Genomic DNA, 25,671 nt, shown 5'->3' on the forward strand with positions numbered 1-25,671 from the left:
CATATAATTAAAAAAGTAAAGCAACTTTTTGATATTACTTTGGCCTTACAAAAGTAGTTTATTTATTAGTACTTAAGAAATGTTTTGCGTTATATTACTAATTGCTGGGCTGGAAAGTAAACTTTTAGCTACCTTTTTGAAGTTCGGCTGTAACTTTAGGAACAGGTGACGCGGTAGGCGGAGGAGCTCCGACTTGATTTTTTCCGCCTTTTCCACCTCTTTTTCCGCCTTTTCCACCTCTTTTTCCACCTCTTTTTCCCTCACCTTGATACAACAGCAAAAGCACAAGAATAAGAACAATAAGTCTTATCCGAGTGCCCATGCTGATTTTTACTAAGAATGTCAAGTTAATCTAAGTTTGTAGCTAACTTTTATAAATAAACTTGCAAAAAAAAATTTTAATTGTTAAGTTAAGTTCATAAATTCTTTAACTTGCATTCGTATCGATTCAGATTTTTTCTTAAGTAAAATTAACTAACAAATTATATATTTAATGATTTTTAAATCAGATAAACTGCTAAAATGCTACAATGATATCCTAATGTAAACGATTCTCTTTGGGTGTGTAAAAGTTTAATTTATGATAAATCGTTGTTTAGAATTAATCATGTTTAACAGGTCTAGCAAAACCAAGGTAACGCCTTCCTGTTTAAATATAATTAAACATCATTAAAAATCAAATTATAATTTGAGCAAGTTTAAATATTTTGAAGCCTACCACATTATTTTTTTAAAGTTTATAATAATATAATAACAATTTGTAATAAACAAAAAATAAAGCTTAAAATTGAACATGTAATTTTATATGTTTAAAACCTTTAAAAAAATAGAATGTGTTTAATTGGATTAAAAATTTAAATTAAAAACTTATAAAAAATAACAATCTGGGCAAAAACTTCAGTCAGAAAATATTTCAAACCGCAGTTAATTATTTTTAATTAATACAAATTTATTTATATTTATTGTAATTAAATAACATATATATACAATTGCTAATTTAATGTATGATTAATAGTCAATAATTAATTAACAACTTCCATAATGCCTAGGTATAATTAATACAGCATGCAAGGACATTTGCGTAAACATTCGAGCTGACAAATGTTATGTCTATATACCGACCAGTCCCACGTTATTGTTGCAAACGTTACTATTGCAACATTGAATATATCTTTTTCATTTATATTTTTAAATAGTAATTTTTTACCTATTTCATTTTTGCTAAAAATTTGCAAACATTGATTTTGCATGTTTATTTGAATCAACATTTTTATTAGGGTTTTTAAATTTTTGTAAAACGTAACCTGGATCACCACGCAAAATCAAAATTAATAAAGTCAAAGCCCCTTCAACATGAAGACTTTTAAACAACTTTCTTAATTACAGCGTTGCGGAGAATTTAAAATGCATCGATAAAAATAAAAAAAAAAGAATTATTTCCTAACGTTTTATTATAACCAAATTTTTCTATTAACGTTAAGTTTATTTAAATACAAAAACACAAATACTTTAAAAATGATCAATAAAAACCTAAATATGAGTCAGAAAACGAATAATTAAAATAATTGAGGCTTTATTACACGTTGATTTTATTAAAACAATTACAATACAAAAAATGAAAATTTTAGCATAAAGCAAATTTGATAGGTCACAGTGAAACATTCAACAGTTTTTAATAACTTCACGATTTTATTTTTTTAGTTATTTCAAATCTCAAATTGGATTCGGGTAAAGGATTTCTAACTTGCAAACCATCTCGATTTTGATTGGTTGGACGTTTATACCCATAATGCATTGCAGAAACTTCGCTAAAATTAAAAGCAATTTTAATTTGTTTACAAAGTTACACTAAATCCAATGTTTATTATTTTGAATTTTCAATACCTTCCTATATTAGATATCGTTACAGGAACTTCAGAAAGGTCTTTGTTATTTTTCTGTGGCGTTTTAGGTTTTGAAGGGTCAGATTTACGTTTCAGTTTTCCTGATAAAATTTTCGATACAAAAGTTGGTTTAGGTGGTGGTTTAGTTTGCTTAGGAATTAGTTTTGATGGCTTTGAATCTAGACGTTTACTTCCAAAACGCTTTAGTCCTGACCATTTTGGAGATTTTTGTTGTTTTTTATCCTCAGATCCAGTACTTTTTGAAAGCTTCAAGTTGGCTTTACCTAACTTCGTATGATTATTATTCTCAGAGTCTCCACAGTTGTCTTGGGTGATCAAAAGCTCAAGTGAACCCCCGGCGTTCTTTTTAACGAGGGTTAAACGCGTCCCTTCTTTGGAAGTCGTTTTGGTTACAGTTACTGGCTTGTTGTACCGCAGTCTAGAGTCTGGTATACCTTGAGACGAATTGTTACTTGAACGCGAGGGACTGCTCACGCTGCTGACATCGCTTTTAAGTCGAGATCCAATGTAACTCATTTCAAGACTGTTTGAATCATAAACACAAACTTGAGGACATTCTAGATCAATTTTTGGTGGTGTGTTATGAGACACAGCAGGTTGGCTCTTGGGAACAATTCCTGTAAACCGTTTATCTTCATTTTCTTCTTCTGGAGAATGTACTTCAGTGTAATCAGGTTCATCATTAAAAACATCATCTTGTTCGAAATCAAATATTTCTAAGTTTTGGGAATTTACCATCGGCATTCCATCTGAATAACTTGAGAAACCGTTACTTGATTTCCAAGCCCAGTCTTTGATATTCTCTGATTGAATTACCTCGTCGCTATTGGTTTCATCTTGACGTTGCCGATCAATATTAACCTTTACACCACAAGATTTGATTTCACAGTTTTCGTAAATGATTTCCCCTTCGTTTGACGATGTTTTCTTTTTCTTGGAATTTTTAACTTGTTGCGAGAATTTTCGCCTTGAAAGAGGAATAAGAGGTTTGTTAGATGTGAAAGTCAGACAGTAGAAGTTCACGTCAACTATGTCCTCGTCAACATCATCAATGGTGTCGTCGTCATCAGATGAAACATGGTCGTCGATATTTACCAACATACTGTCAGGTCGTGCTTCATTAGTATAAGTTTTAAGATCATTTTTTGATTGCTCTATTGGGTTGGCAGCTATTTCATCGTTGTGGTCGCAACCTTCAGGCTCAAATCTTTGGTCATTTACAGTAGGATACATATCCCTAACAATCACATTTTCGTATATATTTTCATTTGGAACGGTGCCGTTTACCGTTTTACTTACGTGTGCCGTTGATTTATGATAATTTTTAGGTGGAGTTATACCGTTGTGAAGATTTGAGTGATTAGATTTTACTTTCGAAGATCTTACCATTTCGTCAGACAATCGCTTATTTGCTTGATTAATTTGCTGACGCTTTTCCACAATTGGTTTTTGCATGCTCAGTAAACTGGATGATCTTTTAGGTGGCATTGGAATGCCTTTTTCAATTTTACTTTTGCCCTGAGCACCATTCTTCGATAGCTTGTTTATTTCCTTACCATGCAACTGTGTTATTTGCATTGGTTTTGGAATGGAACTTGAAACTCTTTTGGTTGGTTTGCAAGCATTAGGAGAGGACTCTGACATATTTCGGGGAGGTTTTAACGGCTTAGATGGAATGTTGTGATCAGATTTAGCTACATTGCCATTTTGTTTACCATTATAAACTTGTTTTGATTTAAAGTTATTCAACTGATATGAACTTAAGGTTTCATTTGAGTTACCATTGTTTCTACTTTGAAAAGAAGCTTGCGGTTTGCCAATTCGACTAACTCTAGTTTTCGAGCAAGGAATAGACGATTTTTTTGGTAGATTTGATTGATTTAATTTCGAATTTAAGTGGTTTTTATTAGAATACTTTCCATTTTCAACATTCTGGTTGTTTAAACAAATCTTTTCAACGCGTCTGATATTATTCTTCTGGTGTCGTGTGCTGTTGCCGATATCGTTGTTTTGTATTTGAGCTTGTCTAACATTGTATACCATTTCCTCTTCCACAACCGGTGGTATTTGTGGTTGAAATTGAAAATTTTGTGGAATTGGAACCATTAGAGGCGGGCTCTCGTTGTCAGTTAACTCGTGATCGCTTCTCAAAACACCATTTGGGTTTACATATACAATTGTATCACAAGAAAGCTCACTGCCCGAAGTGTATTCCATGCCAGAACTAAAATTAAGAAAAAAATGTGTTTTTATTCTTTATACATAATTTAAATAGTTATTTTTTTTGCTTATATTCTTAAAATCAGCAGATTGACCCTAATGTACTTTTGATCTAGATTTTCACTAGTTCAAATTCTAAAGTTCTTAAAAGATCATTTGTTACAATACACAGCACACAAACAATACGTACCTTGATCCTATACTATCTTCAGCACTGGAATTAAGTCGCAATTGTTTCGATCTTGGCATCTGATGACCGTACCCATTCTCCTTTCCCGAACACTGAATAGTAACAAATATAACTTTACAGTTTAAGCAAAATCCAAAGCAAAACAATTTAATAGTTGACAGCTTTAAAATCATACCCAGTTACAAAATAATATTTCATTACCTTGTTCTTTTTTCGAATAACTCGATGAATACGCGACGCCATCTGAATTGTAGATAAAGTATCAGAATAATGTGGTTTGTCAGGTGATACGTGCGCCAACATCACAGCTCTGCAGTTTACATTACCCAAGTATTCGCGTAAAACACAAGTCAGCTTGCTCTCCCTAAAATAAGGTTCATAATAGTAAACAATAAAGGAAAATGAGAAAATGTTAGGTTGATAACCTAAATATAGGTAGGTGAAATTCTTTAGCAAACGATTAAGAGGTAATAATCTTTTAAGAACGACTTTGAACCTTGGAAAAATATGTTAAAATTGTTTAAGATAAAATAAGATATAAAATCTTACCGAAACGGAACGTGTTTCGAGTTGTTCACAATGGACATAATCACGTGACCCAGCGAAGACAGTGATAGCGCTAGAGAGCTAGGCGTTTTAATCAAAGTCTTTTCGCAACTTCCCAGGTCGATGAAATGTAAACGACTACGCTTCCCTGGAAAATAAAACAGTTTAATAATCGACTGTCTTTTAGAACAAATTTTATCAAGCTATGGAAAAAAAAGATTAATTTTCAAATATAATTACAATGCTAATTAAATAAAGCAGAGCTGCCACACTTACCAAACAACATCAATCATTAGTATATTTAGAATGTGAAATAAAATTAAAAACGTTTAGCGAACCACAGACATTATTTAAAACGCGATTATTGTTAAACTTTGGACCGGAATTCCACGCGATATATACAACACAAACACGAAATAAACAACAGTTGTGACAAATATGTAGCAAATGCGTGCACACACGTTTTTTATACTTCCATAAAAATGCAAACTATTTAAGTCAAAAAGAGCAACGTAAGGTTAACAGCGAATTAAATCCCGTGTGTTATTTAAACCGGTACGCCAGCATTTCGCTTTTGTTAAACAAGATTAAGGCTTAATCCAAGATCAAGTACGGTCACACATTGCTGATAGTGCCCACATAATATCTTTAATCCGAATTGGTAAACACTAAGCAACGTTATAAATTCTTATTACCAAGTTCGAAACGCATTTTTAAATTGCATAATTTAGCTTTGAAGTGGGGGTCGAAATATGGGTTAACACGCCAATCAGACCCCCTTAACTTTTCTTTTTGAAGCTAACTTTGGTGTATTATCACATTTTTTATATTCTTTTTTAAAACAAATTTTTATACCTCCTAACTTCAGATTTACATATTAGATTTCAATTTTTTTATCACTGCAATATAGTTACTACAATCAGATATGACGTATTTAATAAAGTAAGTTCTCGTTAAGTTAAAATGGAATATAAATTATTAAGAGGAAATTGAAACTAAAGCTCAAGATTATAAAATAATATTTTACAATAAACATACAAATAGTTAATAGTAAAAAATTTTAACTACCTTCAACGTCCCCTGGTTTGGATTGAAAAACATTTAGTGTAAAAATCAAATGCGAATGTTTTCGGTTTTCCGGAGTGTTGCGAGTCCCGGTACAGCTCCGGGAAGTGAGGGCAACGTCCAGGTAGAATGCGGCTCGATCTGGCGTGCTAGCTCTTATTTCGCATTGATTTTGTAGCTAAAAATGTAACAATAATTATAAAATAACTTGTATATGTATGTTTATAATAACATTAATGGATAAGTTGTATAATTTTGTTTAATTCTTAGAGTGTGCTAACGAGACGTGTTTAAGCTATCCGTAAACACTGGGCCAAAAGGCAAATTGAATTGACATTAGTGCGGCACGAACCAGAAACCCTTTGGCCCAAAATCAGAGACAACAAACGGTTTGCCTAACTATACTAGAATATTTAGTTACTTTAGAAAATAATTAGATCAATTACCTGTACGCCCATAAGCGGATCTTCCGACACAGTTAAAGCTTTTGGGGAAGTTGGATCTAACCAGCAAACAAAAGTTAATTAAATTATTTATTTAAACTTTAATGAGTGGTTAGTTAATTATAGTAAAGACTAAGAGTTACTTATTGACAAAATCAATTGCGATTTTTAAATTAAATTTATCGAACTTTTAAGTAAATGTTTAAAAGGAAGTGAAATCAGGTTAATGATTAAATGCATACCATATAAAGCAATAAAAACTAACTTGGTCAATATTATAGTAGTGGGCCAAGTTTATGTAAATTGATATAAAGTCTACATACTTTATTACTTTGACGTATACGATTTACGTAACCATTTATGTGGGTGGTTAACATGCAAGTTGAAATTCTATTTATAAAATACTGCATTTTTAAGTTAAGCTATTGACAAGTTGGGTTAACAGAAAATCAGTTAGTTAATTTACCTTCAGAATAACCAGCTAACAAATCCCTTAATTTCTCTTGTCGACCGTAAACCTCAATCGCCGAAACCTTGACAGTAAATTTACAATTACCCTGCTTTTCGCTTTCGCGAATGCTTCTGTACAGCCAAGATATCGCACAAGGGATAACCCCTATGTCGGTACTGCTGCTGTCACTCCCCATTAACACTTGGGTCTTACCTTAACATTAAAACTTCAAGTAAGATACTTATACAACTCGATTAAGAGTAAGCTACAAAACCTAAAAGAAAACTTTATATTCGGGATGTGGGTTTAATTGCATAAGTTTAAATGTAAGATTAGTTTTGGATATTAGTATGCCGTAAAACATACAGAGAAGGATAATCGTTTATTAAAGGAATGGTAGAAAATTTGTGATTTTACCTAGATTAGATTGCCCATAGCAGAATATTGTTCCGTCAGCCCCTTGTAAAACTGCCGGAATGACTTCGGTTAAACTTGACGTACAAATTTCCGTCTAAAATTTAAATTACTAAGTTAATTACAGCAGAAATTTAAATTTTTTTAATGACAAAAAGTTAAGTGTACAAATTAGGGTCGTTTATTCACTCTTTATGTTAAAGGTACTAATTTGTTTTAATGGCTTAGTCAGCGCAAAATAAAATTATAATATCACATTGCAAATTGTCGGGTTCAGTAGGAGGTCTAGTTACTTTGTAATTTATAGGAGCATGATTAAAAGGCAGGGACACCCGGTTTCATTAGTCTAATAGACTACATTTTTAAACCATTCAATGTTATTGAACCGTATCTTTAGAAAAGCTAATAACTTAAAGTGGTGATTTCCCAACGTAACAGTAAAACTTAAAAACTATTTTTGTTAGTCATAAAATATAAAAACTTGGTGATTACATTTCAGCAAACGATTTTTGCATAACAATAGAAACCCGATTTTTAATTTAAAAATATTTAAGTTTAAAACTAACAAAAAATATTTGAATTAAATGGCCAGGTTTGTTATTCTGAAAATGTGTTTTTTCTAAATTCTTACAATATTTTGTCTTACCTGAGTCGTATTGGCAGTAAACACGGAATCAAAAGCGTACACTTTGGGTGCCAGAGAGTTGTTCTTGTTAGCGCCAGCTCCCGGCGTAAAAACACTGACATGTTTCTGATTCGACTCGACTCGAATAAAAGAATTTTGGTCACTACTTTCTTCTAATGAACGATCCTTCGATACACGAAGCATAATTTTCACCTAAAAATGTAAACAAAAATGCTAATCAATATTTGATATATTTTAAATATTTGCTAACAAAATTAAGCATGACATTGGGTAAGTAAATAAAATAGAATGTAAAAATTAAAGCTTTAAATAATTCATTTAATTTTAAGAATAGTTTAAAATTTAGAAATATTGGGCCAACGACACACCCAAAAGTTAATTGTTTGCTTTCATAAAAACACCTGGCAAAACAGAAGGTCAAATTTACACAAAGTTGTATTCTATTGTTCACATACATATAACAGCGGTTAAGAACAATAACCATGCTACATTGACGTATAACGCAGCACTTAAAACGTACGTCGCTTAACGCAAGGGGTGTGCCTAACCCCTATGTAGTACATTAGCAAATTAGAGTAGGTTTTCGGTTACAAATTCCAAGTTAATTCGGTGCAAAGGGAAGCCGTTCTCAAAAGCGAAACGAAGTATAAATGATAAAGGTGGAAAAAGTATACCTGCTTGGGTTAAGTAATGTTTTGTGTTAGAAATTACCACACACAGGACTTGTGACCCATTTATAGAAAAAGGAAATGATATTTTAAGACCAATTGTCATGTGGGTATGGCTATATTTATTTTTATTTCCATTTGTATAATTTCGTTTATGTTTCCCCTTTACAGAAGTTTTAAAATTGAATATATAACATTTGTAATAACAACAACCCATGGAAAATTTAGTCAAAACTTAAAGCGAATAAAAATCTAGGTAATTAAATAAAAAAATGGAAATAAAACGTAATTAATTTTAACAATTTTTAAGCACCCCAAATAGTGCATTGGGCTTCCTATAAGGTATACCAAAAATTAAAATTTTAGGTAATTAAATAAAAAAAATATGGAAATAAAACCTAAATAATTTTAACAATTTTTAAGCACCCCAAATAGTGCATTGGGCTTCCTATAAGGGTATACTAAAAATTCCTGACTTAATATTCTATTTAAAACCGTAAATATTTAAAACATACAGGAAAGCAAATGACGCAATAACATCTAAAAAAAAACGAGAAGTTAACGAACGAAACCTATAACACGTTCACTTGTTAATAATTAATCTTCAAACATTGAACTTTAAGTTTCTGGGTAAATGTATTCATAAAACTTTTGTGTTAGGGGGTAATAAAAATTCTTGGAAAATATTTTGGAATATGGTGTAACCTTAAGGTGACCTTGAGTAGACTTAAAATTTTTATTTTATTTCTTATTTTTTTGATCAACATATTAAAAATTTATGACATTAGGTAATATTGAGTCATAAAGGTAAATTACAAGTTTTAAAAGACTCTTTTTCAGGAAAATTCTGTCAAATAAATAAGATTACTGACAGACAGAAATCCAATTATTTTAAAAAAACATATGGGCTTTTATTTAATTATTATTTTTTCTCTATTGCTGACTCATTAAAATTGATCAATTTTTAAACAGAAACTTTAATAAAAAAAATTAATTTTAAAAATTTAGAAATATTATTTTAAATCTACAGCGCTTAAATACCGACAAGATAAATGTTAATTGGTAATAAAACCCATATTAGGTATTATTAAATAGATGTTAACAAAAAATACGTAAATACAAATTGGAGTTGTCGATTTTCGTAAAAAAAAAATAATTTGTAAAAAACAAAATAATTTGACAGTGCGTCTTCATTGAACCATATGTTAAAATATTTCTGTTGATTAGAATCAATAATTTAGCGCAAGCCGCAAAGGCCCTCCCCGGCTTTGTGACGTCATGATTTTGCGCGCGCGATGAAAAGAAATGGCGACGGGAATTTGTCGCAATTATTACGTGCCAATTTCCGAAACGATTTGACAAATGTGACGATTTTGTTTTATCGATAAATTTGAACGTCTGACGTCATAAAACAAAAAAAGTATTCGATTTTTTTGTAAACCCAAAAATTTTTTGCCACAAACGTTTGCTGTTTATTAGTTGAAATAAAACAATTTTATTTATTAATGTTATCGCTTGAACGTAGTTTAACCAACGTACACACAGTAGCCGTGACGTCACCTCAATCTATTCAACATAAAACCGCACGTAATTGAATTTGGGTGGTGCAACAATTCATTTTCAATTACAATGAAAAAATTCGGTTTACAATAGGTTTGCAATTATGTGATTCTATATACCGATATAACACAATCAAAATTTCGGGTTCTCTATAAGGGATACAATACACCTTCTCACATTTATGTATTGTCTCTCTAACATTGGGCCAAACGTTGTCAACAGACTCTTTAAAAATTAATAGCTTGAAATAAAAATTTTATGACGACTGCCTGGAAATGTGCAGGCCTGTGCTAAGGGCAAATAACAAAAAGGCAATTCGCTGTAAATGCCTGAACGTTAAAAGCCTGGTTTACGAGTTTTATGTTGTACAGCGCGGCATATTGTACGTGACCGGCGATAGAGAATTAGCCCAAGCCTTATCGCGGAAATTACCTGTATTAATACGCAATTAATCGGCGATCATTACACGTTGAGACGAGTTAATTTTTGCCTGATTAGGCCAACCTGTTGCTAACTCGTGAGGTAAGATTTAACACCGCCTGTGTGATTATAGGTAATTGGGGTGTAGTCGTGACGATTTTCAATACGTAAACAGGTAAAGTCAGAAACGACCGCCGCTCTTTAGCCTTGTGTTTTACGGAAAAACCTGACGTAGTCGACATAATCTTGTCCGTTACGTAATATTAACAAAAAACACGAGTAATTATATCGAATGCGACAATTCTAGGTTAGAGGCTTTGCAAAATTACCTTTCCGGCTCCTGGCTGCTCTTTCCTTCTTGACGGATTAGTCACGTGGTCGTCGTTCGAGGTGAATGATTTTAACAAATTGGGTGGATAAGCTGGCGGCGAGCGCTTGAGAAAGGCGGCGTAATTGGTCAGAGAAGTTCGTTTTACGCGACCCCTGTCCCCGCTTGACGGGATTTTGGAAACCATGTTCGGGCGGCAATGACCCTGTGACGTCACCGCTATTTTCTTGTGTGATGACGTCATGCGAATGCCGGAATTTAATCTTGGTTCGAAGTCTCTATAAGAGCGGATTAAATTTAAGCGTGTTTACTGAAAACAAGTTAAATAAAAAGCAGCTGAATTTTGGTAATCTTTAATTTAAATAAATACAACAAGTTTAAGATAAAGTTAACGTCAAATTATTATACCTTGCAGATTTTTCCGTCGATCTTTTGTAGTTCATCTTACTCGTTATCCATTTTCCAATCTCTGGTTAGTTAACAAAACAAGCAACAGACACGTGCCTATCCTATTCTAACTTAGCCTAGAACTGTGTGCACCAATACTACAACTCCTCTACACAACCATAACAAGATTTTCGTTATTGATTTCAAATAATTTTGATGGCGCATTGATTTAGTGGCGCTCGCAGACAGAAGGCGCTCACTACTTTAAGCGAATAGCCGAAGCCCGTGCGTTTACCGTACATAGGGATTAAATATCTGCTTTCTTTACGCATAGTTAGTTTTATTGGCGTGGTGTAGTCTTTTCAAGGAACGCAAGTTAAATATCGTGCTACTTTTTTCCTATCTATAAGAACGGTTGATTACCTTTACAAGTGACAAACCATGCAGATTTGTTTTGACTACAAGTGAAACTTTTGTTCGACTGTTTACCTTTCCTGCGAAAATACATACGGGATTAGGCTAAGCTTTTAATATACTGATCATGGGCTTATTTTTTACTTTAGGTCTGCTACACAACTTTTTAATTTTCAGTACACGCTTCCTTTTTGTAAATCATTTTAATCCTATACTGCTCAGGGAAAACTTTTTTTCAGCTCCCATGAGACCTTTTTTACTGACATATTTTTTTAATTTCTCTCCCTTTCAAACCCGAAATCAAAATTAATGCGACCTGTTGTCGAAACAAATCATCTAATTTCCTAAATATATTGTAATGTCTTACCAAATTAAAACGACATTTGACATTAATTAAAGCTTGTACTGCCAATTTTCATTACTGCTGAATAGCATTACTATAGACTGCCCGTCGTGAGTACGTAACAACGATATATGCAAACTCACAAAATGTCAGCAACGGTTTCATTATACATAAATAATGCATTCGCCTTTGCGATTCTAATCCGAGCCTTACGGGATTAAATAAGAATACATTGTCTTTCCTAATCAATCCAGTGCGACCGAATAGGTAATGTCGATATTAATTACATCGAAATATAGGCCATTTCAAGCCCGTACCATGTAATTAACCTTGCCTTAGCCGAACGTCGGTAAAGCTCGTTAAGTTTTACTCAAATAGAGTAAAATATTTCGTGTTATGACAAAAGTAAAAGCGTCATTAATAAAACATTCTGGGAAAGTAAAGTAAACGGCAGTTCGGGTGTATTTATTTAAACATGATGTAATTGTTCATAAAATATAAATACGCTTTGGTACGCGGAAAAATTAAAACAGACCAAATTAACTCAACATTTTTATAACCAAAATATGTCTTACTTTGAATATATAATTAAAAAGTTAACTAGAAAAGGTATGTTTGGAAATCATGTTTTCTATGATCGTAAAAAATTAAATATTAAGAGTTACATTTTTATTACCTCAATTATAAGTCCGCGCTTTGCGTTGGAATGTTTACTACGATTTCTATTCCCTTTCGGATTTAACACTGCAAAAAACATAACTAAAATGACGTCATAGCAAAACACATGACAGCTCAATACCATTTTATTTATATATACCGGGGTTAACCTATACAAATTCCATTTATTTCCGGGTATTGAATGTGGAATTCTTATTGCAAAAACTTGTAAGTATATAGTTATTTATCAAGTAGTATGTTGTAGTTATGTTAAAACATATGTTCCAAGTCGATAGTAAAAATATGCGTATTGATCGTTTAAAAATTGATTTGAATTATTGTAATAAAATTTAAATTAGGGAAAATTATTATTAAACAAGTCATTAAAAAACAACATGTTTTAAATTAAATAAAAATTAAAAAAATTTAGGTACTTACTCTTATCAAAATGAAAGCTCTTGTGATATTTTTGATATGTTGTATGCAATGTTCTATACAAGCCGAACCAATCAAGTTTACGAACGACCAAGTAAACTGGAGGTCAGTTGAAGACAAAATTATTTCACTGCCCGGCTTGGAAGGTAACATGCCAGCATTCGAAATGTATTCTGGTTACCTTGACATCAGTGACGATCGGCATCTACATTATTGGTAAGTTAATAGTAGAGATTACTATTTTTATCAAGTATGCGTCAAAATTATCAATGTAAATACAAATCTGTTGTATGTAATTTAAAAACTTATTAAAGACAACGAAATGTACACAAAAAATGCCAAGATTTTTCTATATTTTAAATATTTTTTACAGGTTAAATGATTGTGAAAATATACATTCAGACAAGCTAATAATTTGGTTTAACGGGGGTCCAGGTTGTAGTTCTATGGACGGATTACTGCATGAAAATGGACCATTTAAAGTAACTTAATTGAACAAAAACATAAAAAATCAAAAGCTTTTAAATTAAACATATTTCATAAAAAAACTCAACCAAAAGTTTAACATTTATACTACTAAGCTTTACAGCCTAATCTGACCTGATGAATATCTGTTCTATAAATGAGACTGCAAAAAGACTGATGACTCTATCTAAATTGTTTTGTAAACTGACATTCATCAACTATTTAAGTGTTTTATAAACTGACTCTTATCATTGATATCAACGTAGTGATTGTATACAGATAAGTCGTACGGGAAGTCTGGAGGTTAATCCTTACTCGTGGAACAAGTTGGCTCATACTTTATACATCGAAGCTCCTGTTGAAGTCGGGTTTTCTTATACGACCGAAGAGAATCCAATTATAGGAGATGATACGGTAAAAATCTACATAAATTTGTCTTCTAGCATGTAACAAAACTATCCCGCTAAAGAGAGTGTATTAACATTACATTTTTGCGAGCTAAAATACATGAATTTTTTATACGAAAACGTAATAACTAAAGTAGACTTAAGCTTGGTTTATTTAGTATAAACTATATTAATCCACAGGTTGCACGTGATAACTTGGAAGCTTTAAGAAAGTTCTTTATAAAATTTCCGCGATTTGCCGACCACGACTTGTATATATCAGGAGAAAGCTTTGGAGGAATATATGTCCCTACTTTAGTGGTTAAAATCATAAATAACGACCCAGACATGGCTTCAAGAGTTCGGGTAAAAACAAGTTAAAATAAGTTTTACCTAACAGGTTAAATAAAATGTCTACATAACAAAAATAAGCAAATCTGCTACTTAGCCACCGAAAATTACACAATTACCAACATTAGATTTATCTTTATAACTATTTGTTCTTAAAGGGAATCATGATAGGCAATGGACTTATGAACAAAGAAATAAACGACAACTCTCTGTACTATTACGCTTACTACCACGGGCTCTTTGGTCCCATCGTGTGGGAGGAATTACGGCATTATTGTTGTGACGACACGGGTACCTGTAATTTTGTCAGGTTTATGGGCAACGACTGCATGAACAAGGTAACTTAACAAAACACAAAATCTATTTTCGGGTATAAATGTATATCAGTATTTTTTTTAAATTAATAAAAAACAAAGACCGGGGTTCACAATATTTTGCGTGTTGCCACTATATTATAACTAGCGATTGTTTCAAGATAAAATTCAACAAAAATTTAGGTATCAAAAATCCACCACCAAATTCACAACGAGGGTATTAACCTGTACAATCTATACCACCAATGTACACCAGACGAACCAGAACCGGATGAACCAACTTATCAACAACAAACCAATTATAACGAAAAATTTACGAGAGACAACGTTCTTGAAATGGTATTCAATTTGCTTAACGAAGTAGTTTATATATCAAATCTTTAGTGATTTTTGAACAAGACTTAAAAATTGAAAACTGGCGTTGATAGAATGATTAAAAAATAACTGTTTAACAGTTTAATTAAATTACGCTTTTACAACAGAATCGATTTAACGCAAATCTGGGCTTGATACCGAAATGTTCCAACGCAACTTTCATTACGAGATACTTAAACCGACAAGATGTCCAAGACGCTATTCATGTACGAGCTACATCGTGGGAAGTTTGCAAGTATGTTATTTTATATTCGTTTCTTAGTTCAAGGTTTACAGGCTTTTTAAAGCTTTAATATACGTTTGAAAACCAGAAAAATTAACAAATATAAGCTAAATGGGTAAAATTTTCGAAGTATATAAAACTCTTTAGCATCTTACTGTCCCATCAGTTGCTTATAAACTTTATCTTCCTTTTCCATAGCTTACTTTGTTTGTGTATTAAAAAAATACATATAACTATAAAATACTTTAACCAAATTAAAACAAAACATTTTTTGATAATATGGCTTAACTAATTTTTGCATTTGTTTTTTAGTTACTCTGTTCTAACAAACTACAATCATGACTACAAGGACATGAGTCCACAAATAAAACATATTCTCTCAAGTCTGGTATGTCATATTTATTACAGTATTTCTATTTTATTTGCTTAATTTATCCAACTGTTGTTAATATTTCTTGTATAAAACTGTTCCACACTTTTATTTGAATCTGTATATAGGAAGATATTACTATTCTGTTGTATTTCGGTGACGTGGATTTGGCCTGCAACTTTCTTGGTGGTGAATGGTTTGTAGACCAACTTGGCTTTAAGGTATTTTTATTGTAAATTCCGCTGAAGTAACTGGAAAACCCAAAAATAATATATTATACTGTGTAATTAGTAACCATTCTTTTTCTACTCTGTGACACAACATTTTTTCTAAAGCAATCGTAGAATATATATAAATAAACATTCAATTTACAACATTAGATATATAAAGTTATTACGTTTTACTTACTTTTATGACATTAAATGTATATTAACTGCGTTTTAGATTGTGATTCCAAGACGAAAATGGTTGGTGGAAGACGAGAACGGTAACTTGCAAATTGCTGGGTTTTTCAAAGAATTTCACCGACTTACATTTGCCACAGTTAAAGTAAATATAAATAAATAATAATCTAAATGATTGAAAAACAATAAGCAATCGGTATAAAATGGTTTACAAGTATAATAACTAACAACTACAACTTTTTTCTCGCTGTTTGTCTACCACGTGGCTGCAACTGCAAATAAAAATGACCTTGTATTTGTAAACAAGAGTAGTTATATGTTTGTGGCGGCCACGTGTTATTTAAATTTCTCACCAATTTTATCTATCCTTGCATATTTGTTTTGTAGTTTAGCATTAAGTGTAAGTTGTTTTTTTAAATAGGGTGCAGGCCACATGGTACCAGCAGACAAGCCAATGGAAGCTTATGTGATGATTGAAAGATTCTTGGATGACTTACCTCTGTAAATAAACTTCCTGTTATAACGATTTTTCTATTGAAATGCATATTTCAAATATTTGCCTCAAGATGTTAATATATATGCTCCATTTAACCTGCTGTGCCATGACAAGTTTTGTAAATATACATGTGGCCTAATATTTGCATAAATAATTTTAATATAGAAGAGTTACTGTTCAACAGAATTGTTAGAAAAAAATCATACTTGCCAATTTAAACTTGGACAAACAACCAACCTAGTAACATTCTTCTTGATTGTTTATTTTATTAAATTAAACGCAGTTTGATTGTAAAGGGGTTAAGCTGACTTTGGGTTGGGTTGTCCAGAGTAAGGTCGCCTTAGAGTCAAATTGCCCACTAATCCAAAATAAACTTACCTACTAAAAACAACAAAAATTGTAGAAATAATAGTTTTTATTTGGAACAACTAGAACCGTAATGGTTGTTAATAATATTCACAGTGTGTGCTTCATTCGACATCACAATAATTAATAAGGTTATCTAGTAGTTTGTACAGTGCTTAGTTAACAATATACAGTGTTGTTATTATTGATTAATATATATCTATATAGAAAATAAATGCCATGATAAGATTAGAAATATAACATAAATAATACAAGAACATTAGAATTTGTTAATCACAGTTAGGAAAGTAAGTTCATTTTAAGTTAATAAAACACCATGATAATATAAATGCAAGCAAAAAGCATAGAAAATTTTTACTTAAATAAATTAAATAGGATGGAAATATAGAACTTAAATCAAGAATGTGTATTACCAATTATATGAAAAAAATAATTAAATAGTGCTTATGTAAATGTGTATGTAGATAAAAAATTACGAATACTGAATTAAAAAAATATATATATACATTAGCTGCAAATTAGATATTTTAATATTTTAGTTGAGTTAGTAAAAAAGTATAAAAAAGTACCTTAATAACTGCATTAATTCTATACAATGTGTATCGTCTATGTTTTAAATAGCATCCATAAAAAATAATCATTCGCAATGTGATTAATATAAAAAAAATAGGTAAATAATTAAATCTACTTGCTTATTAGCGGCAAATTAAAGCAACTAAGTCTAAAAATATATAGAAATTAATTTACAAAATTGAAAATATCAAAAAATGAGGCTTTAAAAATGAAATATTTTGAGCTGAAGAATTAAAATAAAGTTTTGGTAAATTATAAAATGTGCTGACTTGGTCAACGACACCAAAAAAATTTGGGACACAAAATTTACATTAATATCATCACCAATATTGTTTGAATATTTGTTTCTGCTTATAATTAAACCCACTGTGGCCCCCTATTCTTATGAACCGGGGGCTGGGTGTTCTCGGAGTAGGGCAGAAGACCACAACTCCTCCTAATATGCTCTGGAAGGCGAGATTTTGAAATAGGGGTGACATCATCGACTACCGTAACCCTTCCTCCATTTAACATACCATTGATGTAATCAATGTTGCGACTGTTTTGTGACACTTTGGCGTCACCGTTCCATGAGTTATGGCCACTAGTGTTTGGTGACATACCACCATTTGTAGTGGCATAATCGTTATTGTTCTTATCATTTGGGATTGTGAGTTTTGGAACACCATGGTTAAATGACGGAGTTGGTTTGATAGGTGAATTAGAATAAGATTGGTTATTGTTTTGATGGTGATAAATTTCATCTTGGCTGATTGAAGATTTTCCTGGTATTCTGTCCTGATTTAAACGATCATTTGCAAGTCTTTGCTGACTGGATTGTTTGCATAAGCGATCTAGTGGTGTATCTTTAGAATAATTAGAGGTTTGTTGATCACTAGATTCTTGTTGACTTGTATAATACCCATTAGTTATGGGCTGTTGATTGTATGAGCTTCTTTGTTGATTGGTTTGTTGAACATCAGGCCGTTGACTTGTTTTCAGTTCGCCAGATGTTTGATCCAGATTTCTAGAATACTCATTTGAAAGGCGCCGATTATTTTGTGCAAGATCTTTTGACAGTTTTCTTTGATTAGTTGTATATTCATTCGACAATCGACGTTGACCATTATAATCATTTGACATCCTGCGACCAGTGGTTGTTTGTTGTTGTTCAACAACCTCAGGTTTGATATGTCGAAAAGCAGAAGGTGGATGAGATTCTTGTCGTTTAAATTGCTTGTTAAGATCAGAAATCAGATGCTTGCGAGGATCGGTTTGGTCCCCAGTGTTAATAGATACATTTGACCCACTTGACAATGGGGTTCGAAATGAGACAGGGGTCGGGATGCGGGTTCGTTTCTCATGTTGGCCATTACTTAAAAATATTTTTATTTTCATTAGATTAAAATGCAGAAAGAGGTATAAAAAAAATTGTGATTTCAAATTGTGTAGGTATATACCTGTCTTTTCTTGGTCTTGGAAGAGAAGTGTGTCTTCTTCTTGTTGGAGGAGAGAAACTCATGTGTTGAGCAACTTCATTATCCTCCTCTTCTTCATTATTGTTGTTGTTGTTGTTATTATTGTTATTATTATTATTATTATGAATATCGTTCTAAAAAAAAGATTGATAAAAATATTTAAAAATACATTTGAGTTACAATAAGTAACTTAAGCAATTAATGTAGCCATTATTTTAAAGTTTTAATATTTTTTACCAAGTTCATGTTTTCCACAGAATGCAAAAGTGAGCTTTGATTCTTAAGACATTCCTTCTCAAAGGCTTTTAACATGTCTGCTTCTCTGTCTACAGCGCTTGCACTTTTTAGTGGAGAAGCATTCTGATTACTAAAAGAAAATTGTTATAAGAAAAACAGTCTGGTGTTATAAACATAAGCTGAATAATTTATGTTATGTGATTAAGAAACATAAACTTACTTGTTAACTTCTTTGCCTTTTCTCCCTCTCGGAGTTTTACTAGTGTCTAAAAAAACATAATAAATTTAAATTAATACTATCTAACTTTTGCAGTTATGTGTAAAAACTTATTTTTAAAAGAAACTTACTTTTTACAACGGATAATGGTGAATTACTGTCAACTGATGTGGTTCTCGATCTTCTTGGTGTATTCCTAGCGGTATTATTCACAGTAGAAACAGACAAATGTCCACTACCCGTGTACATTCTACCCTGAGCTGACCTTCGCCCAGAAGCTGGAAACCCATTTTCTGACGGAGGGCGCTCCGGGGTTGATCTTCTCCCACTTGGTGTCTGACTGCGTGTTGTCCGACGTTGTGCAGGACCACGAGATGTCCGTCTGTCGACGGTTGTGTAGCTGTCGACTGAATGTCTAGTTGGTTTCGTTGGAGTTGATGATCTGTTATTCTGTGGTAAGTTGCTACAAAACAAAAACATTAAAAAATTTTATTAAAACTTTAAAAAATAAAACATTTTATAAATATTAAAATTGCTAAATTACCCAGTAGATTTTCTCTGTATACGATGATCACCAATTTGATTTCGTTTCACCATCAACAAATCATCTTGTTTAACTTGTTCTCTTGAGTGAACAACTGCCGGACTTTTAGGCCGACTTAATCTAAAGAAATAAAACCAAATTAAAAAGTTTTATTTCTTCAAAAAATATGATGTGATGTTAAAATTATTTTTGAATAAATGTTTTTTTTATTAAAGAAAGGTAAACTAATAATATAATCTGAAGCAGTGTTTTTTGATTCTAATCCTTTAAAAATTTGTAGTGTTTACATAAATACCTGCTGAAAACATCCTCGTAAGGTTTAGTTTTGCTGTCTCTGGGATTAAAGGCTTTTCTAGGGGTTGACTGTGACATTTTCTTAGCATAAACCCTTTAAATATAAAAATTCCTTTACATAAACATATTTGATATGCCGAAAAATTAACCAAAATTATGTTAGTACATATATATGTAAAGATTTAGTTGACATCTGTTATATTATTACTTACTTTTTGTCGTTTAATATATTGTTTGCTGGCACACTTAGTTGTGGTTTAAGTTTAGCAGGACTTGTTTTTTCTGACCTACTTGTTGTAATGTCAGTGATATTTGAATAACCTATTATTAATTTAAAACAAGTTTAGCACAATTTTAAAAAAAAACAGCATTAAAATAGATTCAATCAAATGTTAAAAAAACTTGAATAAAAAATTTAAAAAAAATTACTTTGAGATAATCTTTGAGAGCTTGAGAGTCGACTAGTTGAGGATTTTACTCGAGGAGTCGGAACATCTTTGCTCTGATCCTCATTATTAGACAAACTATGTGCTCGATTGTGCTGTCTGTTTGTAAACCAAAAACAAATAACTAAAATAATTTAAAAATTTAATAAAAAAAATTTTTAGCAAAAACTTTACAAAACAGCACAAAAATTAAATGTAAACTATACTTTAAATGTAAACTATATTATCTCGTTAATTATCTTGAAAATAAGAAAATTATTTTAACCTTGGTGAGATTGATTTTTCGACTCTGTGTCTTTGGCATCGACAGGGATCGTGTTTATTGAGATAATGTTCCAGTGTGTCCCATCCTCCTCCAACTCTTACCATCACATGTTGTCGCAATATCTACAAAAATATTTAAATAAAATTAAAAATGTCAATAAATTACAAAAACATGTGCAAGTATTATTATTAAGTAAAACTAAAATAAAACATGAACAAAATAGCAAATGTTCAAAACTAAGAATTTTATATTATGTTAGAGAAATAATGTCACAAAGGATAATGAGCATATTATTCAATGCACAATAAAGGATTTTAAATACCACTGGAAGTTTAAAACCACCTTTGATTTATCTCTGCCCAAAAAACATTAAAGTAGCGAGAAAAACAAATATTTGGGATGATATTAATTTATTTCGCTTGGCAACATTGTTTGCTCAGGTTATTACAATTTTGATCTGATAACCAATCTAACCACTCCGCAAACATGCCTTACATTGTAAACATTTAATGAGCGTAGGTAAAGAATTTTTAGGCATATTTTATGTGAAAAAATTTAATCAAAAAAATACATGCATCTAATTTGAACCAACAATTTTAAAATTTTAATGGCGACAATTTGATATGCCTTTTTTAATTAAAACTTATACAAACTATTTAACTAATAAACAAGTCATTAACATATTATCGGCAATTTAAATCTTGACAAGATAGTTAACAACGCTATAGACATCAATATAAATTAGCATTTAAATCCATATTAACACAAATATAAAACATGGCTACAAGTTTAATGTGTATCTATGGTGTAGGCTGTAGTAGTAACAGCATAGAATTTGAGCAAAACGTTTTGTTAAATCAATATCACAAGTTAAATTAAAATTCCAAATTGTGATGGTTGAGTTTCAAGTAACAAAAGGCTGTGTATATAACAAAAAAGGTAAACTTTATAGGGTAAGTCTTACACAAATATACAACAATATGGTGTAGATGACGAATTAGTTGAAATCTGTTATTTTACCAAACAAGAAAATTATGGTTTAAAAAATCAAATTTTACTGTCCTAAAACCTTTATGAGGTACTCCATTTTTTTTTGAAGAATTATAAAGCTTTTAACTGTTTAGGGACAAAAACACATGGTTTAAATTTTATAACCTTCCAAGTTTTCAAATAGAATTCACCTACCCTCATAAATATTAAATTTTCGGAGTCCCCAACTTTATATTTTCCATCAGCCACTCTTACCATGGGAAACTGGCTTGGACACGTACACATACCAAGAATATATTGAACCTAAAACACAATATTAATGTAATATATCAATATTTATAAATTAACCTGTTTATTTTTTAAGTTTACGATATATATATACATATGGCTGAAGGGAATATTTTTTATTGTTATAATCAATTTTCAAACTGGTAAAATCTGGGCATTACAAAAACCAAAAAAATTATATAAATATATAATAAAGGAACCCATAAGTTTATAATACCGTTAAGATTTAAGTGAAGGACTCTTTACAATTTAATTAAACTGTTGCACAACACACACAGGTATATAAAATTATTCATTGATTTTAGCACTAGATAATCTGTTCGTTTGTATATTGATTAAATTATTTATGTTGTGGGCAAAGTTTATATAAGAAGTGTGTGTCATTTTACCTATGATATGCACTGTAAATCATACACAAAACACTGTGTATGATATTATAGTGAGTGTAAAGGATATTATATCATTAGCTTACTTAAAAAATATTATTTGTATGTATTTGTAATATGACAATTTTGTAAAACCACATGAAAAATATGTTGAAATATTATAAAAAAAAATTATTTTTTTTTTGTCGGGTAAAAATAATAAACTTTTCACTTTAAAAAATATTGAAAATCTTTTTCACTACAGAGGCTGGGAATCTAACAAAGAAAATGTTTTTTAAGAGATATATTGTGGCTATACTCACAACACTATTAACTACATTCTAACAATGAGCCAGGGATAATAAAGCCTTTGTTATTGACGGCATTCTTTTACTAAGTTTCGGCAAATGTGTTATTACAAGACTGAGATTTCCATTGTTATCCAACAATGATGAAGACTCTTGGAAATTTTTGCGAGGATTTTTAACCAGAGAAATAAACCTAAATATTTTATTTTATTTTGATCCACGATTACACGAAATTTTGGTTGTCATAGCATTATGTTAAATAACAAGTTACATTGTAGTTGAATGCATTGTTAACTAAATTAACTTGGTAAGTTTAATTTGTCATTAGTAACATTATCCCGTTCTTTATTGTTTTATGGCTTACCAGAACAAACAAAAGAACAGAAAAACAAGCAAACTTAACTCAAAAACAAACTTAAGACACAACAACATTTATAGGGAAAAACATACCAATTCATCTGATGGCAACTTTAAAATTAAAAATTTAATAAAAAAAATTTGAGCTAGATTTATTTTTATTATATATGTCCAATTATTCATATCAATTTTTTACAGAAATTCGATACATTCATACTGTATATGCTGCAATTATTTTGCTCAATATAGATGTATCGCTTTAAACATCTATTCAGGTTTGTATACAAAACATAAAGGTTATGTAAATTGATATCTCTGTTACAGATACATTTGTAAATTTTAAAACCTTTGGCAGTGTACTATAAATAAGATATATTACTGTGTTGCATTGTGATAAAAATAAAATTATGACTTTTTGACTAACCTATTTTAAACTTAATAAACCTGTCTATTTTATAAGGTTAACACACTGTAATGATAATAAAGGTTACTATAATAACCCTAAAAACCTAATATTATTATCAAAAAATTAAAATTTTACACATTTAAAAGACCTATTACAGTTTTATGATTTAACTAAAAATTGAATAAAAAGGTTTAATTTAATAATACAGAGTAAATCTATATTCTTACCATTTCATCCAGTGATTTGAAATCACAATTGACTCTTTGTTTGACGGGCTTTTTAGCTGGCAAGTTTTCCTGTTTAGCTTGCTTGTCCATTTCAATTTCTCGGTCAATATCTTCTTCCATTTGAACCAACACCGGAGCCGGAACACCAAATTTACTTCCTCGTCTTGCAACCTGTTTTAAAACAATGTGAGTAAAATTTTCACCTTTAATTTTATACACAAATAAACAACATATTAGTTTTTCTTATAATCACTGCTGTTTTACAATATATTCAGAAAATTCACGAAAAGCTTTCTAGTAATTTCATTTTACCTCTAGTAAGCACAAAACCACATTTTTCTCGCTATAGCGGAGAACGAGATCGTTAGTTTCAAACATGACACTCTCAGGAATATGAAGTTGGTGTCGACACCAGTTAATAAAACTTGCGATATTGTCACGGGCAAAAAAACTACTTGCACGTACATATCGGCCCTGTTTCATACAAAAAAGTTAAAAAAATAATTTTTTACATAAGTTATCAAATTTTATCTATTAAAATAAGCCATTGTAAAGAATTAATCAAAAATTGGTAAAGTAAGAAGTTATTTTTTATAACATTACTTATGTACAATATTGGTGTATTGATTTTTGGCTATTGCTATTTCATAACCCAATAAGTAAACAGGATATTGATGAAAAATAATTAAAATGTATTGATTAATAAACCTAATCAAGTTTTAACATGAGCTATTTCAACACAAAACTAATAAAAATACAACAGAATGTATACAATTGTCCATATAAATATTTTATTAAGAAATTTAAATGGTCAAATAAATTTTATGGTTTTAATAAAAACAAAATTAAATAATTAAATTTACCTGATTGTATTGTAAAAATAGTGAAGGCCTTTGAGCTTCATATTTTGTTTTAATTTCAATGTTGTTCTTTGCCATGTATTCAGCACATGTTGTTATGTTGTTGGCATGTTGGCATAATAAAGTTCCAGTTTCCAATTCATCGAAGAAATTTTTACAATTGATTTCAACAGCATAAAGGCTCTAGAAATATATTTTGTCATTAAAATCTATTTTTTGAATATCAATCATACAGCCAAAAATTGGTTTAAAAACACCATCGTTTATATCTTAGTAAAGATATCACCAAAAACTGGTCTATTAAATTGCTTATTTTTTTAAATACTGTAAAGTTTTAAAACTAAAATTAACCTTTAGCCAATCAGCTAAATCTTCTCTCATGGCATAAAGATAATCTTGGTTAGTGTTGTAAGGCCGAATGCTTTGATTTGCTGCATGACTTATTACTTTTCCATCACCCTCAATCAGACTGGAAATTGATTTAGTGGGTCCACCCATTTTATTCCATTTAGTTCTTCAATTTTTTAAAAAACTATGCATTTTTGGCCCTAATAACAGGAACTCAAGTATCTACATTAAATGGAAAAGGTTGTTAATCAATGCACCAATTTTTGACTTAAATTTGTTCTGCCACTTTTTTTACATTAAACAAAGTATAACACCTAACAATGCTTTACAGAAGAAATACATCGGTACATGCGTTTGTGTGTTAGTACATGTACTATGAACACAACAGACTGATAGATAAATTACGTATTTTGTTTGATTTAAAAATTAAACAGTTTAAGTATGTTTGATTTATTTGCTAAATAAGCTTATACCTGCCTTTTAACGTAATAGAAAAACCTTGTTACTCAGTCATGTCTTTAGCTTGTTAGTTACCCATTTTATAATAAACGTCTCGCGTCTTGTGGTAAACATACTATGCTACTGCTGCTACTACGACATATGTTAGTTCAATATTACTTTTCGCTGCAGCGGATCGTGCGGCATTCA

The 25,671-nt window shown here is 30.9% G+C and overlaps 3 protein-coding genes across 3 annotated transcripts; 1 reads left to right on the forward strand and 2 right to left on the reverse strand.

The window, feature by feature from the left end:
* Positions 1-1,574: 1,574 nt before the first annotated feature.
* Positions 1,575-11,117, reverse strand: LOC145755676 (uncharacterized). Its single transcript, XM_082571929.1, has 11 exons — positions 10,857-11,117; positions 7,880-8,071; positions 7,237-7,330; positions 6,835-7,032; positions 6,372-6,427; positions 5,929-6,103; positions 4,864-5,008; positions 4,516-4,678; positions 4,315-4,406; positions 1,885-4,128; positions 1,575-1,808 (listed from the first exon to the last, which is right to left on the reverse strand). The coding sequence occupies exons 1-11, from the start codon at positions 11,097-11,099 to the stop codon at positions 1,682-1,684; spliced, it is 3,729 nt and encodes a 1,242-aa protein (XP_082428055.1). The 5' UTR covers positions 11,100-11,117; the 3' UTR covers positions 1,575-1,681.
* A 1,973-nt stretch (positions 11,118-13,090) lies between these two features.
* On the forward strand, positions 13,091-16,768 carry LOC145755110 (lysosomal protective protein-like). The gene is made up of 11 exons (XM_082571321.1): positions 13,091-13,307; positions 13,465-13,573; positions 13,836-13,970; positions 14,144-14,308; positions 14,452-14,631; positions 14,791-14,946; positions 15,090-15,217; positions 15,518-15,593; positions 15,704-15,796; positions 16,020-16,124; positions 16,401-16,768. Exons 1-11 carry the CDS (start codon positions 13,105-13,107, stop codon positions 16,482-16,484), a joined length of 1,434 nt encoding a protein of 477 aa, XP_082427447.1. The 5' UTR covers positions 13,091-13,104; the 3' UTR covers positions 16,485-16,768.
* A 311-nt stretch (positions 16,769-17,079) lies between these two features.
* On the reverse strand, positions 17,080-25,227 carry LOC145754911 (uncharacterized). Its single transcript, XM_082571078.1, has 15 exons — positions 25,027-25,227; positions 24,679-24,858; positions 24,128-24,289; positions 23,816-23,986; positions 22,060-22,167; positions 20,875-20,996; positions 20,593-20,708; positions 20,376-20,484; positions 20,165-20,257; positions 19,870-19,989; positions 19,457-19,788; positions 19,329-19,374; positions 19,109-19,238; positions 18,854-19,005; positions 17,080-18,768 (listed from the first exon to the last, which is right to left on the reverse strand). Exons 1-15 carry the CDS (start codon positions 25,171-25,173, stop codon positions 17,772-17,774), a joined length of 2,985 nt encoding a protein of 994 aa, XP_082427204.1. The 5' UTR covers positions 25,174-25,227; the 3' UTR covers positions 17,080-17,771.
* Positions 25,228-25,671: the final 444 nt, after the last annotated feature.

This window comes from Corella eumyota, chromosome 6 (assembly GCF_963082875.1).
Source record: "Corella eumyota chromosome 6, kaCorEumy4.1, whole genome shotgun sequence".
NCBI lineage: Eukaryota > Metazoa > Chordata > Ascidiacea > Phlebobranchia > Corellidae > Corella > Corella eumyota.